The sequence below is a fragment of the Mesoplodon mirus genome (assembly GCF_964341445.2).
Source record: "Mesoplodon mirus genome assembly, chromosome: 5".
NCBI classification, from domain to species: Eukaryota; Metazoa; Chordata; class Mammalia; order Artiodactyla; family Ziphiidae; genus Mesoplodon; species Mesoplodon mirus.
In genome coordinates this window covers 66521931-66538817 of record NC_138980.1, presented here as the reverse complement: position 1 = coordinate 66538817, position 16887 = coordinate 66521931, and the positions used below count along the sequence as shown (strand labels likewise).

The 16887-nt window shown below is 44.2% G+C and overlaps 1 protein-coding gene across 9 annotated transcripts in view; it reads left to right on the top strand.

Moving 5' to 3' along the window:
* LOC309804726 (protocadherin alpha-C2) overlaps positions 1 to 16887 on the top strand; it is a gene marked incomplete at its 5' end in the record, with an annotated part of 153034 nt that overhangs the window by 37944 nt on the left and 98203 nt on the right. The window contains one exon of one of the 9 annotated variants that reach the window (XM_082622275.1): positions 1750 to 4140. The exons of 5 other annotated variants lie outside the window; for them this stretch is intronic. In XM_082622275.1, coding sequence (XP_082478401.1) covers positions 1750 to 4140 — 2391 coding nt within the window. Of the gene's footprint in view, positions 1 to 1749; positions 4141 to 7911; positions 10480 to 13367; positions 15762 to 16887 lie in introns of those variants that run through there. 3 more of the 9 variants (XM_082622270.1, XM_082622277.1, XM_082622272.1) reach the window with 3 other exon arrangements.

Here is a 16887-nt window from a genome sequence, read left to right as displayed (position 1 = left end):
TAGCCTAATGTTATATTTTGAAAAGAGGCTCATATGACTGGTTGTTTTATAGATGCAGAGCAGAATTCAGTGTCATAAAAGGTGGTGAGCCTGCTTTGTTTGTTTTTTAAGAAATAATTTTTAATTGTCTTTAAAAAGAATTCTAGTAGAATAATAATATTGGGAAAAGAGTAAATTTGAAAAAAATGAAACAAGGTTTGAAATTAGCAATAGAATATATGTGTGTGTTCAAGATAAAGGAAAATATTAACATACAAATAAATATACTAGTAATTTTTTCATTGTAATATTTTTAGATTCGACATGAACCACTAAAACCATACAACAAAATACTCAAGCTAGAGTGATACTTATTCTGAACCACTTTCTACTCTAAACTTCCACTGTACCCTCTTTTTTCCTCCTTAAATCCCAAGGTAATATGAAAAGACGAAGGACATGTAACTAAATTACAACTTCAGGCAATGAAAACTCACATCAACAATTCTGATTTTCTAGTTGGTATTTTATGAAATTGAATTTCCATTAACACTAAGGTCATTTAGCATTTGGTTGAATTGTTTGATTATTTTCTATGTTTTTTTAGCACAATATTAGGCACTTAGAGGCAATGTGATTAGAAGTCATTTCCCTTGTTTTGGATGAACTTACAATCTCAAACCCAAAATTCTTTTAAGAAGAAATAGGTCAGCTATTTTCATGAATATGACTTGATAGATATACAAAAGTCAATGTTGGTGAGTGGAAATACCAATATGGCACAGAAATTTTCATGGTGATTTTTATTTCATTGAATGGTAAAAGTTCATTCTATAGTTAAAAGACTACTTCTTTCATATATTGACACTATTACATAAAGTGTCATTTTGATACCTCTTATTATACTGTTAGCAATGCAACTTACATGAGAAGGCATATATGCCAAATATATTTCATCTACATCAATAGACTTTTCTCTTATGAATTCTATGTTTTAAACTACCAAATTTGAAATATATTTTTGTTTTTCTTGTTGTTCTTCAATGCATATAAAGTTGTTTGTAACAGGAGCACAATTAAATATAAATAATGATAAAGAATTAGAACTAAAAAATAAAAATTAAGTAGAAGGCAAGTGCACATAGATAAAAACACAATATGCAGACTTAAAGACTAAATAAGTGTTATTAAAGCTTCAAATTTGTCTTTGAGTTTCCTAGCAGCCAAAGTAACAAGGGAGACTAGAAGTAAAACAATTCAAATTTGATATTTTTATGTGAGGAAATGTTTGAGTCTATTTTTTCATAATTTTTCAATTGTAAAACTCTACATCAAACATAGGAACAAATATTTCAATTTGATGTTAATCAAGAATAAAATGCCATTTTCCATATACCATCAGTTTCAATATGACTTAAAATCTGATTTTTATTCCACAAATAAGCACTTTGGAAATATGATTTGGGGGGTAAAATAGCTTGAAACACGTGAACTTATTTTTTTCTCAAGTAAAATTCTGTGGTATTGGATGTAGTGTACAATACTCACAATTTCAGGCACAAGGTGTCGCTCTTTACTTGGAGGAAATAGTTTATTCAAGGGTTGGTCTGAGCAGCCAGGAACTCCGCATTTAAAGACTCCATCATGCCGGATGTTACCGTTAAAGGATCCTTTGAAACTTCTCAAAAATTCAGTAAGATTTTTAACCCGAAACTGGAGTCTATGGTACTGTAAATGTAAAGAATCTTATTTGGGAAGTCAATGTATGCAATGTTCGCGTCTGAAAGAAGGGGATTGGACACTGGGCGACTGCTGCTGTCGCTTCTGCTTCTCGCAGCCTGGGAGGCTGGCAGCGGCCAGGTCTACTACTCCATTCCCGAGGAGGCCAAACACGGCACCTTCGTGGGCCGCATCGCCCAGGACCTGGGGCTGGAGCTGGCAGAGCTGGTGCCGCGCATGTTCCGGGTGGCGTCCAAAGGCCGCGGGGACCTTCTGGAGGTAAATCTGCAGAATGGCATTTTGTTTGTGAATTCTCGGATCGACCGGGAGGAGCTGTGCGGGCGGAGCGCGGAGTGCAGCATCCACCTGGAGGTGATTGTGGACCGGCCGCTGCAGGTGTTCCATGTGGAGGTGGAAGTAAAGGATATTAACGATAATCCACCGGTGTTCTCTCTCAGAGAAAAAAAGCTGCTGATTTCTGAATCTAAGCAACCTGACTCTCATTTTCCTCTAGAGGGAGCTTCTGATGCGGATATAGGAGAGAATGCTCAGTTGACCTACAGACTAAGTCAAAATGAGCACTTTTCTTTAGAATTACCAACAAATAGTAAGCAGACTAAAAGGCTGTCACTTACATTAAAGAAGTCTCTGGATAGAGAGAAAACTCCGGAACTTAATTTACTATTAACGGCTGCAGACGGCGGGAAACCGGAGCTCACTGGCACTGTTCATCTCTTCGTCCGCGTCTTGGATACTAACGACAATGATCCGGAATTTGAACAATCAGAATACAAGGTGAGATTGATGGAAAACTCAGCTAAAGAAACTCTTGTGATAAAGTTAAACGCCACAGATCAAGATGAAGGAGTCAACGGGGAGGTGACATACTCCTTGATGTCGATTAAGCCCAATGGAAAACGTTTATTTACACTACATGAAAACAGTGGAGAAGTAAGGGTCAATGGAACTTTAGACTATGAAGAAAACAAGGTTTATGAAATTGACGTACAGGCTACAGATAAGGGGAATCCCCCAATGGCAGGTCACTGTACGGTTTGGGTCGAAATCTTAGATGCCAATGATAACGCCCCTGAAGTCACTGTGACTTCCCTGTCTCTTCCAGTACGGGAGGACACTCAGCCAAGCACGGTCATTGCGCTGATCAGTGTATCTGACCGCGACTCTGGTGCCAACGGACAGGTAATCTGTTCTCTAACGCCCAACGTCCCTTTCAAGATCGTGTCCACGTTCAAGAACTATTACTCACTAGTGCTGGACAGCGCCCTGGACCGCGAGAGCATGTCTGTCTATAAATTGGTGGTTACAGCGCGGGACGCGGGCTCGCCTTCCCTGTCGGCCACAGCCAGCCTGTCCGTGGAGGTGGCCGACGTGAACGACAACGCGCCCGCGTTCGCGCAGCCCGAGTACACGGTGTTGGTGAAGGAGAACAACCCACCCGGCTGCCACATCTTCACGGTGTCGGCGCGGGACGCGGACACGAAGGAGAACGCGCTGGTGTCCTACTCGCTGGTGGAGCGGCGGGTGGGCGAGCGAGCGCTGTCGAGCTACGTGTCGGTGCACGCGGAGAGCGGCAAGGTGTACGCGCTGCAGCCGCTGGACCACGAGGAGCTGGAGCTGCTGCAGTTCCAGGTGAGCGCGCGCGACGCGGGCGTGCCGCCTCTGGGCAGCAACGTGACGCTGCAGGTGTTCGTGCTGGACGAGAACGATAACGCGCCCGCGCTGCTGCTGCCCGGGTCGGGCGGCGGGGCGGGCGCGCTGAGCCAGCTGGTGGCTCGGTCGGTGGGCGCGGGCCACGTGGTGGCGAAGGTGCGCGCGGTGGACGCGGACTCGGGCTACAACGCGTGGCTGTCGTACGAGCTGCAGCCGGCGGCGGGTGGCGCGCGCAGCCCGTTCCGCGTGGGGCTGTACACGGGCGAGATCAGCACGACGCGCGCCCTGGACGAGGCGGACGCGCCGCGCCAGCGCCTGCTGGTGCTGGTGAAGGACCACGGCGAGCCGGCGCTGACGGCCACGGCCACCGTGCTGCTGTCGCTGGAGGACAGCGGCCAGGCGCCCAAGGCCTCTTCGCGGGCGTCGACGGGCGCCGCTGGCGCGGAGGCCGCTCTGGTGGATGTGAACGTGTACCTGATCATCGCCATCTGCGCGGTGTCCAGCCTGTTGGTGCTCACGCTGCTGCTGTACACGGCGCTGCGGTGCTCAGCGCCGCCCAGCGAGGGCGCGTGCGGGCCCGGGAAGCCCACGCTGGTGTGCTCCAGCGCGGTGGGGAGCTGGTCTTACTCGCAGCAGAGGCGGCAGAGGGTGTGCTCTGGGGAGGGGCCGCCTAAGGCAGACCTCATGGCCTTCAGCCCCAGCCTTCCTCCGGGTCTCGATAGAGAAGTCGGAGAGGAAAGGCAGGAGGCAGGATCAAATCACCCTGGACAGGTGAGTTCTATAGATTCCCCCCTTTTGAAGTCGCTGTTAAATTTTTAAAATTCCAGTTTGTTTCAAAGAAAAATTTAATGAATGCACTATACTTTTTTTTTTTTTTTTTGCCATACGCGGGCCTCTCACTGTTGTGGCCTCTCCCGTTGCGGAGCACAGGCTCCTGATGCGCATGCTCAGAGGCCATGGCTCACGGGCCTAGCCGCTCCGCGTGAATGCTCTATACTTTGAGTATCATCTTAAAGAACAACGTTTGTTAGTGAAATGCCAATGATACACATATACAGTTTTAATCATATGAGGTATTAGGTTTTTTAGCCAATAAATATCCTATTTCTCCTAATGTTTTGTTAGAACATGTTTAAGAAAATGTAAGAATGACTTTCCTGTTATTTGATCTGTCACTTCATTTCAACTCTAATCCTCAGTAATGTAGATAATCACTGTGGATTATTTAAATTTTATTTATCCTCTTTGTTTTTTAACAGGCTTTTGTCTTGATATTTTCACATTATTGGATCACTGACTTTTCTCACTCCAGGCTTGTATCAAAATTTTGTCACTCTCTTAATTTGTTCTGAAGGGGTTTTCCTTTCTTTTTCTATGGTTTTAAACATTCATTGCCCATTGAATAATCTTTAGTTTTTCCTCTACCAATAAGATAAAACCTGTTTCCATATTACTTGCAGTTAAAAAATGCAGCCTTTTGTTCTAGTATGCTTATTTCCTTGAAATAATATAACTAAAAGTTCTGTCCATTTTTAATTTCGTTCCATGAAGTGGGGAGAGATTTATCTACTATGTACTGAAACAGAACTTCCAGGTTTATGCTTCCAAAGTAACTAGGCAAATAAAATCATTCATATTCCTCAATCAAGTTATTCAAATTTGCTAAAGGCATGCATATAGGATTATAATATCTGCAATATATGCTAGCTGGCATTATTTCTTATGTTTCTGGATTTATGTGGAAAGAAGACGTTAACTCTGTCAAAGTGAAGCCTATTGACATTTATCAATTTCATTCATCTCACATTTTAAAATTGAACTATAGTTGAGTTACAATGTGTTAATTTCTGCTGTACAGCAAAGTGATTCAAACATATTTTTTTATATTCTTTTCCATTATGGTTTATCATAGGATACTGAATATAGTTCTCTGTAGGTCCTTGTTTTTTATGCATTCCATATATAATAGCTTACATCTGCTAACCTCAAACTCCCTCATCTAACATTTTAAATTTCCTTTTTTTTTTTGTGGTACATGGGCCAATCACTGTTGTGGCCTCTCCCGCTGCGGAGCACAGGCTCCTGACGCGCAGGCCCAGTGGCCATGGCTCACGAGCCCAGCCGCCCCCGCGCATGCAGCATGTGGGATCCTCCCGAACCGGGGCACGGACCCGTGTCCCCTGCATCGGCAGGCAGACTCTCAACCACTGCACCACCAGGGAAGCCCTAAATTCCCTATCTTTAAATACTTTATCGCTGGTGTTTGTAAAATTTTCTTTCCATGTGGTTTAACCACATCTGAAGATTCTAGCAAAGATCATTTACCTCTAGGTCATCCTTCTAATTCAGTGGTCCTTAGCTATATGTAGGATGGTGGAATCACTGACCTCTTTGAGAACCTGATGAGAGTCATATGTGGCCATTCTCCCCTTAAAATTACACAGCATACCACTTGGCATAATATTCAAGGATCCCATGCTGAAACTCATTCTTGGACCTCTGTTTATGAAACTTTGTATCTCAATATTAATTGTCTAAAAACATTCTTTATTCCAAATTAGGCAACAAGGTTAAAATATGAATTATTTCAGACTCAAAAGTGATTAAACCATCATATCATTTATGAAATTTTGTAAATATAAATAAATGTGAATGTTAGGTAGGGCATACATTATAACCCATTTCCCAATGAAGTTCTTGGAATGACTGAACATCATTTAAATTTAATAAAATGGGGCTTCCCTGGTGGCGCAGTGGTTGAGAGTCTGCCTGCCAATGCAGGGGACACGGGTTCGTGCCCCAGTCCTGGAAGATCCCACATGCCGTGGAGCAGCTAGGCCCGTGAGCCATGGCCGCTGAGCCTGCGCGTCCGGAGCCTGTGCTCCACAACGGGAGAGGCCACAACAGTGAGAGGCCTGCGTACCACAAAAATAAATAAATAAATAAATAAATAAATTTAATAAAATGAAATTGGAATGTTTTAAGTAAAGATTAAAATTTTGAAAATCATTACTTTTACACAGTATATAAGTAATCAATGAACATTTTAGATAATTCCAAATTATGTGGATTAATTTCTATGGTACAAATTTAGTGTCTTTTGTACTTATTTTTAATTTCAGGATTACATTCTATGATGTAAAATTGTAATTTCATCCTATTTTGTAATTTGATTGTTTAAGTATTAAGCTAAATTTAGATGTTCCTATCTGTTTAATAATTTAATTATGTCTAACAGTGTGTGAGGACTACATACACACTACAATAAGGTTGCTTACCAATTATGGTACATTGACTAGTTTTGAAAATGGAAGATACAAAATGAAGAAGCTTGATGGTGATAGACAATTTAAATAGTCCAACAGCATCAAAATTCAAATATGTTTTTCATTAATTAAGAGCCAGTGTGGTAGTTGATTTAAGTTATTTTATACTTGTAGAACCATTCTTGGTTATTATTTTCTGGTTCTATAAAGATTTAATTTCTCAGTTTCCTTTATTATATGTAAAAGGAATGGTGATAACTTATTGGTTTAAAGATTTTGGTTTGAATTTAAATGAGCTTATAAATAATATATTTACTTGTTCACAACTAGCTGTGGGATCTTATCTGTGTTTTGTTTTCCCTTAAAGCTGGTCTTGAATTAATGAATAAAATTATGAAGTCTTTTTATTCTCCCTTGAATCATAGTCACCATTGTCATTTTCTGAAGAGAAGCATATTCTGTGTAACTACTAACTGGCCTGGAAGGAAAGATTTAGAGGGAAACTAAATGGTCATTACGAAGTTCATATTTTTTTGACTTTTGTCAATGAGATTGGGCTCCAAAACATTTCACGTGATCTTTTTTATATTAGTGCTCTACTGCCACTTCAGAGTACTATGAAATTTGGAGGCTTTGACTCAACATTTTACAGAAAAATCCTTTACTCCTGCTAGAGTAAAATATTCCAGAATCCATACCAAAGCTTCATTTTTCAACATATTATGTGAATGAGAGCAGTTGTATGAAAAGTAATCACATTTGAGCATCAAGGAACCAAAAACATCTTCCATATTTATGATGAATTATAATATTCACCAGATTTATGAATAAAATAAGTTATATGAATGAAATATTTGTTTCTTTTCCTTTACTATTTGAGGGAATTCTTGACTTTCTCCTAAACTCTTAGAATGAAGTGCTTTTGAAGGATGAAAATCACTACAAATGTGAATTGTAAGCAATATAAGGGCAGAGGTGAGGTATATTATTCTTTATTTTATTGGCCATGATAGCTAAGGAGTAGCTTCTGACATGCCACATTTCAATGATTATTTTATGATCGACTTTGAAGCAGAATATTCTAAAAACTGAAGTATAATAGAATTATTGTACTTTGTTACAAATATCATGTATATTAAATAAATAGGCATTTACAAATGATCCATGAAAATATCCAAAAAGTCGAAATAGATTTAAAGTGAACCAAAAAGTGGCTAAACCAAAAAGAACCTCAGGATCTTTCTTGTACTTACATAATCAGTCACATGATGTCGCTGTACACTCAAAAGGTGAAAAGGGAAAACTTTGTCTCCATGTCCAGATTCCAAACATCCACAGAATAATCGACTCCATATTGACAGGAATGCTGGGTAAAATTTACTAAATGTATACTTACAGAAGGGGAGACTGGTCATAAATGTTGGCAGGCAAGCTATCTCTTAAAACTGACAGTCTCACCTCAGAGATCTCTTTGTCTGCAATGGAGTTTTCCTGGCGAGGAGGCTTCGAAGCTCGGCGCCTGCTGCTCTCGCTTCTGCTCCTCGCAGCATGGGAGACGGGGAGCGGCCAGGTCCATTATTCGGTCTCGGAGGAAGCCAAACACGGCACCTTCGTGGGCCGCATCGCCCAGGACCTGGGGCTGGAGCTGACGGAGCTGGTGCCGCGTCTGTTCCGGGTGGCGTCCAAAGGCCGCGGGGACCTTCTGGAGGTAAATCTGCAGAATGGCATTTTGTTTGTGAATTCTCGGATCGACCGGGAGGAGCTGTGCGGGCGGAGCGCGGAGTGCAGCATCCACCTGGAGGTGATCGTGGACCGGCCGCTGCAGGTGTTTCATGTGGCGGTGGAGGTGAAGGACATTAACGATAACCCGCCGGTGTTTAGAGGAGAACAAAAGGTACTTATTTCTGAATCTGCTCCTCTGGACTCTCGTTTTCCTCTAGAGGGCGCTTCCGATGCGGATATCGGCCTAAACTCTCTTGTGACCTATAGGTTAAGTCTAAATGAGTATTTTACTCTTAAAGTAATAACGAAAACCGATAAAAGTATATTGCCTGAACTCATTCTTCGGAAGTCATTGGATAGAGAAGAAATGCCAGACCTTAATATATTGCTGACCGCTCTGGATGGCGGTAAACCCGAACTAACAGGATCTGTTCAGATTCAAATAACCATCCTGGATGTTAATGACAACGCTCCTGAGTTTGATACGCCTGGCTATAAAGTAGTGCTGTTTGAAAATGTCCCAAACAACACCAGAGTGATTCAACTAAACGCTTCTGATCTAGACGAAGGACCAAATAAAGAAATTTCCTATGGAATCAGAATGATTCTGCCTGTGAGTGAGAAATGTATGTTTTCAATAAATGCAGAAACAGGTGAAATTAGGATTTATGGGAAACTGGATTTTGAAGAGAATAATGAGTATGAAATTCAGGTTAACGCTATTGATAAAGGGATTCCTTCTATGGCAGGTCACTGCACGGTCCTGGTGGAAGTTCAGGACCTGAATGACAATACCCCCGAGGTAATGATCACTTCGCTGTCGCTCCCAGTGAGAGAGGACGCTCAGGTGGGCACCGTCATCGCCTTGATCAGCGTGTCCGACCGCGACTCCGGTGCCAACGGGCAGGTGACCTGCTCACTAACACCCCAGGTCCCCTTCAAGCTGGTGTCCACCTTCAAGAATTACTATTCGCTGGTGCTTGACAGCGCCTTGGATCGCGAGAGTATGGCGAACTATGAGGTGGTGGTGACCGCGCGGGACGCGGGCTCGCCTTCCCTGTCGGCCACAGCCAGCCTGTCCGTGGAGGTGGCCGACGTGAACGACAACGCGCCCGCGTTCGCGCAGGCCGAGTACACGGTGTTGGTGAAGGAGAACAACCCGCCCGGCTGCCACATCTTCACGGTGTCGGCGCGGGACGCGGACACGAAGGAGAACGCGCTGGTGTCCTACTCGCTGGTGGAGCGGCGGGTGGGCGAGCGAGCGCTGTCGAGCTACGTGTCGGTGCACGCGGAGAGCGGCAAGGTGTACGCGCTGCAGCCGCTGGACCACGAGGAGCTGGAGCTGCTGCAGTTCCAGGTGAGCGCGCGCGACGCGGGCGTGCCGCCTCTGGGCAGCAACGTGACGCTGCAGGTGTTCGTGCTGGACGAGAACGATAACGCGCCCGCGCTGCTGCTGCCCGGGCCGGGCGGCGGGGCGGGCGCGCTGAGCCGGCTGGTGGCTCGGTCGGTGGGCGCGGGCCACGTGGTGGCGAAGGTGCGCGCGGTGGACGCGGACTCGGGCTACAACGCGTGGCTGTCGTACGAGCTGCAGCCGGCGGCGAGTGGCGCGCGCAGCCCGTTCCGCGTGGGGCTGTACACGGGCGAGATCAGCACGACGCGCGCCCTGGACGAGACGGATGCGCCGCGCCAGCGCCTGCTGGTGCTGGTGAAGGACCACGGCGAGCCGGCGCTGACGGCCACGGCCACCGTGCTGCTGTCGCTGGAGGACAGCGGCCAGGCGCCCAAGGCCTCTTCGCGGGCGTCGACGGGCGCCGCTGGCGCGGAGGCCGCTCTGGTGGATGTGAACGTGTACCTGATCATCGCCATCTGCGCGGTGTCCAGCCTGTTGGTGCTCACGCTGCTGCTGTACACGGTGCTGCGGTGCTCGGCGCCGCCCAGCGAGGGCGCGTGCGGGCCCGGGAAGCCCACGCTGGTGTGCTCCAGCGCGGTGGGGAGCTGGTCTTACTCGCAGCAGAGGCGGCAGAGGGTGTGCTCTGGGGAGGGGCCACCCAAGGCAGATCTCATGGCCTTCAGTCCCTGTCTTCCACCTTCAGGAGAAGATTGTTTAAGTCCTTCCAGTGAAGTAAGTCCATGATATCATTCAAGTATATTAGTCATTTTGAACTTTTCGTGTATTAGCCCAACTTTTCAAGTAATATTAAATAATGAGATAAAGATGAAATGGAAGCCAGGGATCACCCCATTTAAAATTTTTCTCGTTCTATAATTTTTCATATTATCTATGAATGGTTAGCCTTGAAAGATATAAGTACATTTGAGTGAAAACTGTCTAGGTTCTGATAACTCAAATTTATTTTTAATTTGTACTTAATTTCATGATTAAAGAAAATTTGCAAGGTTAGTGCAGAGAGTTCCCAGATATCATTAACTGGATTCTTTTACTACTCTTTATGTGCATAGGCTTGTAAAATAGCCTTGTTGTCCACCAATATAATTCCAGTAATCTCCTTTTGAGTATTATAAGGATAATAAAAATTATGTTATTAATGCTAAGATGAATAATTTTATGTTATTCCCATGGAGTGCCTTCTTTCTTTCAATTGGGATTGGCTACAGTATTGTTCTTATTTACATAAGTATAATAACATAAAAATATTATAATATCCATCTAAAGCAGGATGCACCTTATAATTGATGGTTTACAATAATTTAATTGGCTTTTTTTCTTGGTAGCACACAAGTAATGGTGCATCTTACAATTAATAACATTTCTTTGATTCAATAAAACATAAGAATTCTTATTGGTCCCCTATTATTTTCCAGAACCTGTTCTAGGATCTTTAATTGTATTATCTTATTTAATTATCATATCACTCCTATGGTGCAGGTACAATATTTATCATCGGAATTTTACTTTAAGAAGTCTGAAACTTAAGCCACATAGACTGTGCAAAGCGGCTCAAACTCAGTTTTGAAGGATCACCAACTCATTATTGCGTACTACTGCTCTGACACAATTATCAGGTGAATCTTCTAAAATGCATTTTACATCTTGTAACTTTCTTCCACACAAAGCCTTTCCAGAGTGTCTTTTAGTGAGAGGGAAAGAAGCAAGTAAAGAGGGAGATACTGAAGATGAGACAGGCAGAGAAAGAATGAAGATGAAGATGAAAAATATGAAAGAGAATAGAATAGAGAAAAAATAAGAGCATAGGGTTAGCCTTAAAAGTGGGGCGATTTTTCCTTAGTAGGGAATGAGTAATAGAGAATATAAAGAAAAATGTTGACATAAGAAGAGAGCCATTGAGTTCATATTTGATGACTTATATCTCTGGGTAAATCATCTGAGAACCAGGTTGTGGGGATGAGGCTGGGAATTTGAGAAGAGAGAAGAAAATATGGAAGAATCTCTGTAGGCAGGAAGTATGAATTCACTTGAGGGCTCAACTGGGGTAAAGGTGAGAGTAAACTTGTAGGGAATATAGTAATCCTGGTTAAGTGACTAACACACTGAGAAGCTCAGTAGAAGGAATGAAGAAAACGGATAGTTAGGCTGTGTGTTGGAAGGTAAATGTTAGAGGGGTGCTATAAGTAGGTGTGTGCCTTTAGGGTGTCTGGAAGGGCATGTTTTAAATGGTTGACTGTGTAGTCTAGGTTAGGTGGAGAGATAAATGAGACAGGTAGGGCCTGATAGACAAGAACAATTAGAACCAAAAAACTATTCCCATTATAAGAGTAAAGGTATGTTAATAAAAGTAACGGAGCAATGAGGAAGATGAGGGTGAGAGAATACCAAATGCTCTACTCACATTTTCAGAGGGGAGCAAAGATTCAGAAATGAACCCAACTCTTATTTCCTGCAGAGTTGTGAACAAAACAGGCAAGAGAATTATTGGAGCTATGTTCTTTCTTTCCTAGCCCTATTTGGCCTGGATCTTGGTGACTTGGTAAAGATAGGTACAGTATTAGTTAAAAGTAAGAGTCCCTTCCTTTCTTCCTTGCTAGAGATGTGTTAACATCTGTATCTACCTGTTGTTACTTGGAAAATCAGTCAGTTTAAATGATAGTAGGAGTTTCTCCAGTGATGGTGTAAGATAAGGAGAGAGAAGAGGGAAATTTAACCTATTGGTAGTAATTTCATTTCTAGCAAATACATAATATACTAGTTCTTGGCATGTTTTATACAAAGAGAATCCAGAATTTTAAAGTATTGTTATATCTAAATGATCTACATTGGATGTTTATGGTACACACACACGCACATACAAACTCATACGCACATTGATGGACATTTCCTTCGAATACAAATATTTTATCCAAATTTCACAGTCATATTTGGGGGAATTTATAAATATTGTGTTTATTTAAAATCTTGTATATCAGTTACCGAATTTCCACATTCATCTGTTTTATTCTTATGTGATTCGTTATGTTTCCATTTTGAGTCAAGGGAGTTGTGTGAATAGGTCTCAAAAATATTACAGGAAAAGGACATTCCCACCCAAATCTACAAAGCTGTGCAGAACTAGAGTCTGAGTTCTAAAAGCAAATGTAGAATATTACCTCTTTTTACAAATTCTGCACCACGTTTTACACATGCCAAAATGTATTTGTGGAAAGATGGAACTCATCAACCAATTTCAACTAGCATCCAGTGCTGAGCAGAATACAGTGATTTACTGTTGGTGGAAAGAAAAACATTTAATCTTCCATTACGTATTTGCAATGAAAAATGTCACGAAATGCAAGAAAAAAAAAACCGCTACATCAACCAAAAATATGGACCGAGTCATTTTTACACTTACACATTCATGCGCATGGTGTCGCTCTTCACTGAGAACAATTCCTCGAAGAAAGAGCCTCCCCTCTTTCCTCCCCGCAGAAAATTTGGCAGATAGTGGAAAACCCCTAGTGAATTCTCCCGCAATAGAAGCCCGTAAAATTAGACCTTGAAAGGCATTTAAGACAGTCTATATACTTCAGTTATCTCTGAAGGCTTTTGAGTGTACCATGCTGTTTTCCTGGAGAGGAGGCCCAGGAGCTCGGCTTTTGCTTCTCTCGCTTCTGTTCCTCACAGCCTGGGAGACGGGGAGCGGCCAGGTCCACTACTCGGTTCCGGAGGAGGCCAAACACGGCACCTTCGTGGGCCACATCGCCCAGGACCTGGGGCTGGAGCTGGCGGAGCTGGTGCCGCGCCTGTTCCGGGTGGCGTCCAAAGGCCGCGGGGACCTTCTGGAGGTAAATCTGCAGAATGGCATTTTGTTTGTGAATTCTCGGATCGACCGGGAGGAGCTGTGCGGGCGGAGCGCGGAGTGCAGCATCCACATGGAGGTGATCGTGGATAAGCCGCTGCAGGTGTTTCATGTGGAGGTGGAAGTTACAGATATTAACGACAACCCGCCTGTGTTCCCTGAAAGTGAAAAAAGAATAATCATTGCTGAATCTAGACCTCCGGAAACTCGGTTCCCACTAGATGGCGCATCTGATGCAGATATTGGAGTAAACTCCGCCTTGACCTACCGAGTCTATCCCAACGATTATTTCACTTTGGGCACACAAAACAACCGTGAACAAACGTCTTCGTTATCGCTTGTGTTAAGGAAATCATTGGACAGAGAGGAAATTCAGGAACATAGTTTATTATTGACAGCTAGTGATGGAGGCAAACCCGAGCTGACCGGCACAGTTCAGCTGCTGATTACAATCCTGGATGTGAATGATAACGCCCCAGAATTTGACCACTTAATTTATAAAGTGAGAATGTTAGAGAATGCATTTAATGGAACATTAGTGATCAAACTAAATGCCACAGATTCTGATGATGGTACAAATGCAGACATAATCTACTCATTTAGAAGACCTGTATCGCCTGCAGTATTATATGCGTTTTCCATAAATCCCGGCAGCGGAGAAATTCGGACAAAAGGTAAATTGGATTTCGAAGAAAAGAAATTGTATGAAATATCCGTGGAAGCAGTTGACAAGGGGAATATTCCAATGGCGGGTCATTGTACCATTTTGGTGGAAATAGTAGATATAAATGATAACGCCCCAGAAGTTACCGTCACTTCTTTGGCTCTTCCGGTGCGAGAGGACGCTCAGGTGGGCACTGTCATCGCCTTGATCAGCGTGTCCGACCGCGACTCCGGCGCCAACGGGCAGGTGACCTGCTCTCTGATGCCCCACAGCCCCTTCAAGCTGGTGTCTACCTTCAAGAATTACTATTCACTAGTGCTTGACAGCGCCTTGGACCGCGAGAGCGTGGCTAACTATGAGGTGGTGGTGACAGCGCGGGACGCGGGCTCGCCTTCCCTATCGGCCACAGCCAGCCTGTCGGTGGAGGTGGCCGACGTGAACGACAACGCGCCCGCGTTCGCGCAGCCCGAGTACACGGTGTTGGTGAAGGAGAATAACCCACCCGGCTGCCACATCTTCACGGTGTCGGCGCGGGATGCGGACGCGCGGGAGAACGCGCTGGTGTCCTACTCGCTGGTGGAGCGGCGGGTGGGCGAGCGAGCGCTGTCGAGCTACGTGTCGGTGCACGCGGAGAGCGGCAAGGTGTACGCGCTGCAGCCGCTGGACCACGAGGAGCTGGAGCTGCTGCAGTTCCAGGTGAGCGCGCGCGACGCGGGCGTGCCGCCTCTGGGCAGCAACGTGACGCTGCAGGTGTTCGTGCTGGACGAGAACGACAACGCGCCCGCGCTGCTGCTGCCCGGGCCGGGCGGCGGGGCGGGCGCGCTGAGCCAGCTGGTGGCTCGGTCGGTGGGCGCGGGCCACGTGGTGGCGAAGGTGCGCGCGGTGGACGCGGACTCGGGCTACAACGCGTGGCTGTCGTACGAGCTGCAGCCGGCGGCGGGTGGCGCGCGCAGCCCGTTCCGCGTGGGGCTGTACACGGGCGAGATCAGCACGACGCGCGCCCTGGACGAGGCGGACGCACCGCGCCAGCGCCTGCTGGTGCTGGTGAAGGACCACGGCGAGCCGGCGCTGACGGCCACGGCCACTGTGCTGCTGTCGCTGGAGGACAGCGGCCAGGCGCCCAAGGCCTCTTCGCGGGCGTCGACGGGCGCCGCTGGCGCGGAGGCCGCTCTGGTGGATGTGAACGTGTACCTGATCATCGCCATCTGCTCGGTGTCCAGCCTGTTGGTGCTCATGCTGCTGCTGTTCACGGCGCTGCGGTGCTCGGCGCCGCCCAGCGAGGGCGCGTGCGACCCCGGGAAGCCCACGCTGGTGTGCTCCAGCGCGGTGGGGAGCTGGTCTTACTCGCAGCAGAGGCGGCAGAGGGTGTGCTCTGGGGAGGGGCCGCCCAAGGCCGACCTCATGGCCTTCAGCCCCAGCCTTCCTCCTTGTCTGAGTTCTGCAGCGGTAACAGGTGAAATAGAACCAGATTCAGAACAGTTGAAAGAGGTGAGGTCGTATTTGAAATTTTCTTATTGTTTTAGCCCTCCTCAGAGTTTTCTATTTAAGATTCTTCAATCTCAATTTTAAGATCGTTCTTTAATTTTGCTCATCATTATGGTATTTCATGAGTGTTACTGACATCATTAGTTTCATTATTCTTCAGATTGAAAACTTAAGGCAAAAGCCATAATATTGTTCATAATGTTAATTATTTGTTTTTGTTGTATTCTTAATAGTTTTAAAGTATTTATTACCTACGTGAGCATTTTCAAGAAACTCCACATTGTGAGTACTTGAGCATTTAGAAAACTTTTGCTTTAATGAGGTAACCATAATTAAACACTTTAAAATCTCTTTATTTTAAAAATTTATTCATCTACCCACATACAGGTTTGTTTTGAACAGTGCCATAACTTTTAACATAAAATCTTTTTAAAGGTGCATTTTTCTTTCTTTTTAAAAAATCTTTTTTTGTTTGCTTCCTCCTCATTTTCCTCTAGACACATCACTGTTCCCCTGTATGATATCCAATATGAAGAACCTTATGATTTCCTTCAACATTTTTATGTTCAGTTAATTATTCATACACATGCATACACCTGGTGGGTTTTTTGTTATTGTTTCTTTTGGATAATTTATTAGAAGAGATAATGCATTTTACATTTCTCAGTCACCAATACCTCGTGGAAATCCCTACAAATCTGACACTTTTAATAGCTGTGTAGTACTCCACACTCTGGATGTATCATTTTTTAAAAATTAATTAAATTATCTTTTTATTTTTGGCTGTGGAAGTCCCAAATAATTAGCTTTTATCTTCCATCTATACCACAAAAATTTTTCCTCCTATATATTGATTTGTTTAGGGTATATTTTACCATATAAAAGTGTTTTAAAAATTTCTCTGTTTTTCTGTTATGGATTTTAACGTCTCTAGGTTTAGTTAGGAAGATCTTCCTTTTAGATTGAACATTCATTAATTAAATTCATTTAACAAACATTTGTTTTTAAATTTAATTTAATTTAAAAAATAAGTATAATTTACATATAATACTATATTAGTTTCAGATGTACAACCTAATGAGTCAATATTTGTATCTATTGTGAAATGATCACCACAATAAATCTACTT